Source organism: Bos grunniens, chromosome 21 (assembly GCF_055505025.1).
Source record: "Bos grunniens cultivar Pamir isolate PY7600 chromosome 21, Bosgru_T2T1.0, whole genome shotgun sequence".
NCBI lineage: Eukaryota > Metazoa > Chordata > Mammalia > Artiodactyla > Bovidae > Bos > Bos grunniens.
The window spans coordinates 1403317-1412894 of NC_141185.1; the positions used below are offsets into that span (position 1 = coordinate 1403317).

At 55.2% G+C, this 9578-nt stretch overlaps 1 protein-coding gene across 4 annotated transcripts; it reads right to left on the bottom strand.

Moving 5' to 3' along the window:
- Positions 1-4365, bottom strand: SIVA1 (SIVA1 apoptosis inducing factor). Of its 4 annotated transcripts, none has more exons than XM_086365056.1 (4): positions 4179-4365; positions 1906-2065; positions 1100-1256; positions 1-191 (listed from the first exon to the last, which is right to left on the bottom strand). In XM_086365056.1, exons 2-4 carry the CDS (start codon positions 2057-2059, stop codon positions 131-133), a joined length of 372 nt encoding a protein of 123 aa, XP_086221182.1. In that variant the 5' UTR covers positions 2060-2065; positions 4179-4365; the 3' UTR covers positions 1-130. The 4 variants fall into 4 exon arrangements, with proteins under 4 accessions (XP_086221182.1, XP_086221183.1, XP_086221180.1 ...); XM_086365057.1 differs by having other exon boundaries at positions 1061-1256; XM_086365054.1 differs by having other exon boundaries at positions 1906-2100.
- Between the last annotated feature and the right edge of the window lie 5213 nt (positions 4366-9578).

Sequence of the window (9578 nt, forward strand, 5' to 3'; positions counted from 1 at the left end):
TCCAAATATAGAGGATTTATTGTCTTCAGTCGTCAGGAGCACAAAATACAAAAGAGAAAAGGCACCCTCCCTCAGTTCCTCAGTCACCGTGGCGGGGCGGTGGAGGCGGGGCGGTGGTCGACTCATGGGCTCAGGCCTCGAACGCGGCACAGCTGGAGCACAGCACTTTCTCGTGAAGGTCGCCCCCATAGCTGAGAGACAGGCGGGGAGAGGGGCTGCGTTAGGGCTGAGTCCCCGTGAGCTGCGTACCCGCCCAGCCCAGACAGAGGCAGTCACGAGGGGGTCCTGCACCCGGGTGGCCGAGCCCCCACAGCCAGGCCCTCGGAGATGGACACTCTCGAGGGAGGCGGCTCGGGGGCCCAGGGTGAGGCCAGAGTGCGGAGCCTGCTGACAAGGGGCGCCCCAAGGAGACCCCCTCAGCCCCCAGACACCAGGCCTCAGTGGAAGTCCACCTGCGGGGGGTAATGGTGAACGTCTGGGGCATTCACTGGAGTGGCCCTGCCAGCCAGAGCGCAGCTCAGGCCTCAAGCTGGCCTGCCGCCCCGGGCAGCCCCCAGCTGTGTGGCAGGACTGACTGACCCCCAAGGGCTCCAGCCGGGCAGGGAAGAGGCAACGCAGCCAAGGGCAGGAGACCGCCCTGGGGAAGGAGCTGACGGGCCAGGAGGCAGCAGCTGCCCAAGGCGGGCACCACAGCGTCAGCACTCAGGAGCCCAGGCCTGGCTCTCAGCAGCAGCCCCGCCCACAGTCCCGCCAGAGCTGGGGGCCGAGGGGGTCCACCAGGTGCAGGCAGGACGCCCGTGGCAGGGCCACGGTGCAGCTCGGAGGCCAAAGCCCGGCCTCCAGGGGGACCTGGAGCAAGTCATGTGTTCATCACACAGGGCAGGGTGCCCGGCCCATCATGGCCACTAGACCAGGCAGGTGAGCAGTGGGCTCTGCGGGTGTTTGGGGAACGGGCGGCAGGACGAGGAGGGCCCGCACTCACTCCGCCAGGGGGAGGCCCGGCCCCAGGGCCCGCACTCACTCCACGAGGGGGAGGCCCCGCCCCAGGGCCCGCACTCACTCCACGAGCGGGAGGCCCCGCCCCAGGGCCCGCACTCACTCCACGAGGGCGCACAGGGCGCAGGCCACGGCTCCGCAGCTGCAGCAGGTGCGCACGCAGCGCGCACACAGGGCCCGCTCGCACTGGCCGCACGCCGCCTTCCCGTCCACGGCGCGCACGCACGACGAGCAGGCTCTCGACGCCACCCCAGCCGGGTCTGTGCGGAAGAAACACCGGTCAGTCCAACGGTGACCGGGAGCTCTGGCGCGGGGGCCGCCCCTCGCCCCCCGGAGGACAGCGGGCCGCCCTCCTCCAGCGCCTGACCCACCGCCAGTCAGTCTGTACGGAAGCACTGCGTTTGGACCCGTTCACCAGGGCTCCCGGCCAGCTGACGCCCACCTGGAACTGTCACCACCCAGAGGTCGGGAGCCCGGGCTAGCTCTTCCCCTGACCACCTGCAGCAGGACTCGCCAGGCCTTCAACCCCTGGTGTGTCTCACAGCTGGGTCTCAAAGTGTGGTCCCCGTGTCCTGGCTTAACACGGGGGTTCCTGGGCCCCCGGGGTGGGAGTTTTAGCTGTGACACGCGTGACAGCCTGAGGCTACAGCACACCGCAGAGGGCTGCGGGTGAGAGCTACGGGTGGGAAGCAGGCAGGACACCCACGAGGGCCACCCGGAGGCGCGTCTCTCCTTTCTGATGGAACAGTTAGAGCAGTTCACAGCTCCCACACATCAGAGCGGGGACAGCCTCCTGCAGTGGGAGCCTCCAGGCGTTCACCCCGCTTGCGGCGTCAGACTCTGGCCCCGCTCCCCCGCATCCTGTCTGCAGCAGAGACCTGGGAAGCACCTGCCGGCGGCCTTACTCACCAGCCTCGGAGGCCTGCGCTTGACTCCGGGTCAGCCGGCCGTCGGGCCCGATCAGCATCTGCCCTCGCGCGGCCCGAGGGGCTTCTGTGGGGCCGGGCCTCGGGGACTCTGGCGTGTGGACGATGGCGCAGCCTTCCTCCCATGCAGGGTCCATGCAGGCCTGGGCCCCACGGAAGAGAAGCTGCATGGTCTTCTCTGGGGAGGACAAGCATCGCCCGCTTACACCCCTGTGGTGTGGAAGCCCCTGCGGGGCCGCCTGTCTCCGGAGCCGTTTGTGCTGAGCCCTCTGCTGAGCAGTCTTCCAGCCACCCGGGACCAAGCTGCCCCTGGCGAGGCTGCCCTCCTGCCCGGGCTCAGCGGGCACCTCCTCCAGCCTGGTTCTGCACCCTGCAGCCCCACCTGGGCTCCCTGTCCCATCACTCTGCTCATTTTTCACGTGTGGCCTCACCTCCTCCCCAGAACCCACAAGTAGGCCTCCTTTGACAGAGGAAGCTCTGTGCTTCTGCTGCTAAGTCGCTTCAGTTGTGTCTGACTCTGTGCGACCCCACAGACCGCAGCCCATCAGGCTCCTCCATCCCTGGGATTCTCCAGGCAAGAATACTGGAGTGGGTTGCCATTTCCTTCTCCATTTCCTTCTGCACTGTGGATTGCCAACTAAAGCACAGCAAGAGACTCAGAGCTGAGCCTGCAAGCCCAGGCCTGCAGCCTTTCGGCTGCTGCAGAGCTGCTGACAAAAGGCACAGCCATAGCTGGCTCCTGACAAGGTACCCCAGAAGTTTCCAGACCTCTGTGGGACCCGGACAGCTTCCCACCCCTGAGCAGCAACTTTCCGAAGGTCAAATGCTAGGTGCCAGCCCAGCAATGCTCTGTGGTTGTCTGCCCTGTCTCAACAGAGCCAGGGTGGAGACCTTAGAAGCTGCTGGCGCTGGGTGATATCGACAGAAACACACAGCTGATAACTCAACTGCAGTGAAGACAGCCTGCCACACCCAGCTCCTCCTCCTCTAGTCTCCCCATTCATAACAGGATGGGACTGGGGCGGGGGGCAGGTCATGTGGCAAGACTAACACTTGTCTTCAAGGGCCTGTGGCCAGTTCAACATAAAGAGGCCAGAGTTAAACACTTGGAAATCATTACGCATGAGTGCACACCGGCCTCACGAAGTCCTGCCCTTCTCAGAGAATGTCCAGGGAGCCTGGCACTCCCTCCCTGATGGGCCCTGCATGGGACAAGCTCTGCAAACGCTACAGGACATCGTGGTCGAGAGCTAGACTGACTTGTGTGTGTTTGTTAGTCACTCAGTCGTGTCTGACTCTTTGCGACCCCATGGACTCTAGCCCACCAGGCTCCTCTGTCCATGGGATTCTCCAGGCAAGAATACTGGAGTGGGTTCCCATACCCTCCCTCCTGGGGATCTTCCCAATCCAGGGATCAAACCCAGGTCTCCCTCATTGCAGGAGGATTCTTTACTGTCTGAGCCACCAGGGACCGCCTTTCTTCTGTTTGCAGTGTTTTCATTTCTGGAATGTCCTCAGAGAGTAACAACCGCAGTTTGGCCCAAGTACCCTAGGCTTCACTCATTTACATCACCTGCTCATCTCTCCAGAGTGATGATCAGTATTATCCATGCACTCACAAATGTGCATGAGGGAGTCAGAGGAGAAGGCGTAGGCCAGGGCCCTCACATTTCTCCAACTGGACAGTCCAGCCGCGCTGAGCCGGACAGCACACTTCAGCTCCCCGTTTTTTGCACAGGCTGTTCCCTCTGCCAGGAATTTCCTTCTTTTCCCTCTCTGCCTGTCTAACCCCGCAGGATCTGGCTTTGACTCTGTTCCTACAGGAGACCTGACAGTCTGCAGGTGGTCCTTCGGTGACCCGTGCCTGCCCCTCTGGAGAGTCCTCCTTCGACTGGCCCCCTCAGCAGCGGCACCGCCTGACAAGGAGGGCCTCTCGGGTTTGAAAGGGTGCCTCTGCCGGCTTTCCCACCGGGACGAGTCCCGGGAGGCGGGACCCGGAGGCCTATCGCTGGGCTGGTCAGATCAGAGCGGGCTCCGGTGAGTCCAGTATTCCCGCAGGACGGAGCCCCGACTCAGCCCCACGCAGAAGCCGTCCGTTTCGGGAGGTGCGGAAGGGGCAGGTCGTGGACGCGGGAGCATTCACGCCGTCCTTCTCGCGGCTCCTAAGCCCGGTCAGGCGGCGCGGAACACGGGCCCCGGCTCCAGGGGGTGCGGCCGGTGGGGACCCCCCGACCAGCCCCGCTTAGCCGCACTCACCGAAAATCTCTCGTGTGAGGCGCTCGGCGCACACGCCGCGACTCAGCTCTCTCTGGCCGACACGCACTTTGAGCTGCAGCGGGGCCGCATCCGCGAAGGGGTAGCCCCGCTTGGGCATGACCGCGGCCCGGAGCGGCCCAGCTCGGCCGCCGCGCCTCTCTTGCCCGTGACGTCACAGCCGCGCGCCAACCCGGCGCGGAGCGGGGGCGGGACTAGTACGCGGCGCGACGCGGGATAGGCCCAGGGCGAGGGCGGGGGCGGGGCTCTTGCTCTGGGAGGCGGGACTCAGAGGCGCGGGAAAGTCCGGAGAGAGGTCAAGGGTCAGAGCGGGCGCGCCACGGGCAGGGAAATAGGAAGGCGGTGTGGTGCGAAAGCGCCGCGGGATAGGCTGGGGACTACGTGGGGGCGGGACTCGTGAGACACGCGGCCCGTGATAGGCCAGAGGCGACATGGGGGCGGGACTCGTCTGAGGGGGCGGGACTCGTATGAGGCGGCGCGAGAAAGGCGAGTGTTTCGGCTGTCTTTTTGGTCCCCAAACAACTCTTTTCTATTTTTTTAACTGAAGGATAATTGCTTTACAGAATTTTGTTGTTTTCTGTCAAACATCAACATGAATCAGCCATAGGTATAACTCTGGACACTCATTTATTTCCTCCTTTAAATCACCAGTGGTCTGAGGAGGATTCACTTTTTTGGTGAAACATGTTGTACTGGGGTATGGCTGATTAACAGTGTTGCGGCGGTTTCAGGTGACTAGCAAAGGGGCTCTTGCCTGGAGAATCCAGGGACGGGGGAGCCTGGGGGGCTGCCGAGTATGGGGTCGCACAGAGCCGGACACGACTGACGCGGCTCAGCAGCAGCAGCAGCAGAGGGACTCAGCCATACGTACACGTGTGTCCGCTCTCCCCCGGTGCCCGCTCCCGTCCAGGCTGGCGCGCAGTGTGGAGCAGAATTCCATGTGCAAACTTTTCTTTATTTCTTAATTAGGAGGAACGTCTCGCCTTCACAAGTGGGGAGTGCCTTACACTGGGCCGTTCTGGGCCCTGCTACGTCATTTGGAGCAGGGCTGAGGTCATGTTGGGCTCTGACCGGACAGTGAGGCTCCGTCCCACCCAGGCCTCTGCCGGCTGCCTGCCTGCCTGACCCTCGTCCTGCCTGCTGGCCCAGGGGCCATCCAGCATGTCCCTCTGTAGCCTGGATTTCTGGTGACAAAGCCGAGGGCCTCAATCTTACAGGACACGCCCCTCACAGCCCTGGACACTGACCCCGCCTGGAAGGAATATGGGCGGGGCCAGCCTCTGGTCCAGGTGCCCCTTCCCGCCTGGCCCGGTGGGTCTGGAAGACCAGGTCCGGAGGGGGCTTTGGCAACGTTTCCCCTGTCGTGTGGCACTATTCCTGTTAACCATCTGCAGTAACTGTGACTGAAGAGACGCTTAATTGGTTTTATCCTAGAAATGGACGAAATTCCCAGGAATATTGTTTTTAATCTTACAGATCTTGGGAATTAAAAAAAATTTCTTTGGGTTCAGATTTGAAACTGCCTTAGACTCTTTTCAGTCACAGTAAATATTCAATAGGTGCAAAACATTGTGATTAAAAGAGAATCTTAATAGCTCTTCTATTTCAACTTAATTTTAAGAAATATTTGTGGAGGGCCTGGTCGATGTTGGATTCCTTTTCTAGAGGTGCTAGTAACAAAGCTCTCAGACTAGGGGCTTAGACAATACACATTTCTTCTCTTTAGTTCTGGGAGTTGGAAGTCCCAGATCGAGGCAGGCAGAGCTGACTTCTGAGGCGTCTTCCTCATCGCCTTCTCTTGCAAGGATATCAGTCAGACTGGATTAAGGCGAAGCCATAAGACCTCTTGAAAACTTAATTACATCCTGGTTTCTCAAAAAGTTGAAAATAGGACTGCCCTGTGATCCAGCAATACCACTTTGATGTATACAAAGGACTGAAACCAGTGTCCTGAGGGGCTGTGCCCCGTGCTCACCACAGCATGTTTGCAGGACATGGAGACAACCGAAGTGTTCGTCCCAAGTGTGGGTGAATGAATGAAGAAATGAGTGCTATTTGGAATTACATATAATGAAATATTATTCAGCCATAAAAAAGGCCACCCTGCCAACTGGAACAGCATGAATGAACCTGGAGGACATTTTGCTAATTAAGTTAGAGAAAGACAAATATAGTAAGTACTGTATAATTGCACTTACATGTGGAATTCAAAATCATCATAGAAGCAGAGTAGAATGGTGGTTGCTGGGCGCTGGCATTGGGGGAAATGGGGAGCTGATGGTCTGAGGGTACAGACTTCCAGTTATAAGATGAAGTTCCAGGGTTCTAATAATGTACAGCACGGTGACTCTAGTTGACAAGTATTATGTACTTGAAAGTTGCTAAAAGTAGATCCTAAATGTACTCACAGTAACAAAAACAGCAAAATGGCAATTATATGAGGTGAAGGATGTATTATCTCCTTATCATAGTTTGCAATATGTATGTGTATGAAATCATGACATTGTACACCTCAATGTTATAAAACTTAAGAAACAGAAACCTCATTTAAAAAAGAGTCAGAGGGACTTGCCTGGTGGTCCAGTGGTTAGGATTCCAGGCTCTCAATGGAGGGGGCCTGGGTGTGAACCCTGGCTGGAGAACTAGATCCCACATGCAACCAAGAGTTCAAGCATGCTGCAGCTAAGACCTCGTGTGCTGCAGCTGAGGCCCAGCACCGCCAGACAGACAAATCGACATTTAAATAAAATACAATGGAGTCAGAGAAAATCCCCGGCGGTCCAGGGGTCAGGACTCTGCACTTTCACTGTCGAGGTTGAGGGTTGGGTCAGGGAACTAGGATCCCACAGGCGGCATGGTCAAAAATTTAAAAAAATAAATTGGAGCCAGGAGGCCAGAAGAGGGAGCAAGCACACCCTGTGTGTGTGCCGTGTGCTCAGTCGCTTCAGACTCTGCAACCTATGGACTGTAGCCCACCAGGCTCCTCTGTCCATGGGATTCTCCAGGCAAGAATACTGGAGCGGGTTGCCATGCCCTCCTCCAGGGGATCTTCCCGACCCAGGAATTAAACCCATATCTCTGGCATCTTCCTGCAAGGAAGAGTGTACCTTGCGTTACTTTACTAATAGGAGGAGAAAGGAAGGATATCTCCACTCCTGGCAACAAGCCAGCCGGTGAAAGACCGCTTACATGCCAAATTCTCAGTTTCCACCGATGGACTCTGCTTAGACGGGCCCTTCCTAATTCTCCCTTCTCCTCTATTAAAGAATTGCCTCTTCTTTGTTCTCCAGACTTGCCTGTGGTTTGCCATAGATTGCATGTTCCAAATTGCAACTCTTGGCTGTTTCTGAATAAACCCATTTTGCTGGTCTCTTTTATTGTTGTAGGTCAACAGTGTATAATTAAGGTGTGCATTATATGTGCCAATCACTTGTTCTGTGTCGACTATATCTTGATATATGTTGGATCATAAGAAAAGCAAGAGAATTCCAGAAAAAACCTACTTCTGCTTCATTGACTACACTAAAGCCTTTGACTCTGTGGAGCACAACAAACTGGAAAATTCTTCAAGAGATGGGAATACCAGACCATCTTACCTCCTGAGAAACCTGTATGCAGGTCAAGAAGCAACAGTTAGAACTGGAAATGGAACAACAGACTGCTTCCAAATAGGAAAAGGAGTACGTCAAGGCTGTATATTGTCACCCTGCTTATTTAACTTATATGTAGAGTTCAGTTCAGTTCAGTTCAGTCGTTCAGTCGTGTCCAACTCTTTGTGACCCCATGGACTGCAGCACACCAGGCCTCGCTGTCCATCACCAACTCCCGGAGTTTCCTCAAACTCCTGTCCATTGAGTCGGTGATGCCATCCAACCATCTCATCCTCTGTTGTCCCCTTTTCTTTCGTCAATCTTTCCCAGGATCAGAGTCTTTTCAAATGAGTCAGTTCTTCGCATCAGGTGGCCAGAGTATTGTAGTTTCAGCTTCAGCACCAATCTTTCCAATGAATATTCAGGACTGATCTCCTTTAGGATGGACTGGTTGGATCTCCTTGAAGTCCAAGGGACTCTCAAGAGTCTTCTCCAACACCACAGTTCAAAAGCATCAATTCTTCAGAGCTCAGCCTTCTTCACAGTCCAACTCTCACATCCATACATAACCACAGGAAAAACCATAGCTTTGACAAGATGGACCTATGTTGGCAAAGTAATGTGTTTGCTTTTTAAGATGCTGTCTAGCTTGGTCATAACTTTTCTTCCAAGGAGCAAGCACCTTTTAATTTCATGGGTGCAGTCACCATCTGCAGTGATTTTGGAGCCCCCCAAAATAAAGTCTGTCACTGTTTCCACTCCCCATCTATTTTCCATGAAGTAATGGGACCAGATGCCATGATCTTAGTTTTCTGAATGTTGAGTTTTAAGCCAATTTTTTCACTCTCCTGTTTCACTGTCATCAAGAGGCTCTTTAGTAGAGTACATCATGAGAAACGCTGGACTGGATGAAGCACAAACTGGAATTAAGATTGCCAGGAGAAATATCAACAACCTCAGATATGCAGATGATACCACCCTTATGGCAGAGATTGAAGGGGAACTAAAGAGCCTCTTGATGAAGGCTAAAGAAGAGAGTGAAAAAGGCTTAACACTCAACATTCAAAAAACTAAGATCATGGCATCTGGTTCCATCACTTCATGGCAAACAGATGGGAAAAAATGGAAACAGTAGCAGATTTTATTTACTTGGGCTCCAAAATCACAGTGGACGGTGACTGCAGCCATGAAATAAAAGATGCTTTCTCCTTGGAAGAAAAGTTATGACCAACCTAGACAGCATCTTAAAAAGCAAAGACATTACTTTGCCAACAAAGGTCTGTCTAGTCAAAGCTATGGTTTTTCCAGTAGTCATGTATGGATGCAAGATTTGGACCATAAATAAAGAACTGATGCTTTTGAACTGTGATGCTGGAGAAGACTCTTGAGAGTCCCTTGGCCATCAAATCAGTCAGTCCTAAAGGAAATCAACCCTGAATATTCATTGGAAGGACTGATGCTGAAGCTCCAATACTTTGGCCACCTGATGCGAAGAGCCGAGTCATTGGAAAAGACCCTGATGCTGGGAAGATTGAGAGGAGGAGAAGGGGGTGGCAGAGGATGAGATGGTTGGATGGCATCACTGACTCAATGGACATGAGTTTGCTCAAACCCCAGGAGATGGTGAAGGACAGGGAAGCCTGGTGTGCTGAAGTCCACGGGGTTGCAAAGAGTCAGACACAACTTAGAGAATGAATAAGAACAGCAATCACATGATTGTTAATTCTTTTTAAGTCCTTGCCTCCAAATACAGTCACAGTCACAGTCTGAGGTGCTAGGAGTTGAGGTGTCC

What these genes read in the sequence shown, in the direction of transcription:
- SIVA1 (XM_086365054.1), bottom strand. Translation starts at nt 4,296, where the DNA reads ATGCCCAAGCGGGGCTACCCCTTCGCGGATGCGGCCCCGCTGCAGCTC. An exon ending in CCTCACACGAGAGATTTTCG is followed by an intron (nt 2,101 to 4,178) that starts GTGAGTGCGGCT and finishes TGTCCTCCCCAG; the next exon opens with AGAAGACCATGCAGCTTCTC. An exon ending in GCCCTGTGCGCCCTCGTGGA is followed by an intron (nt 192 to 1,099) that starts GTGAGTGCGGGC and finishes CCTGTCTCTCAG; the next exon opens with CTATGGGGGCGACCTTCACG.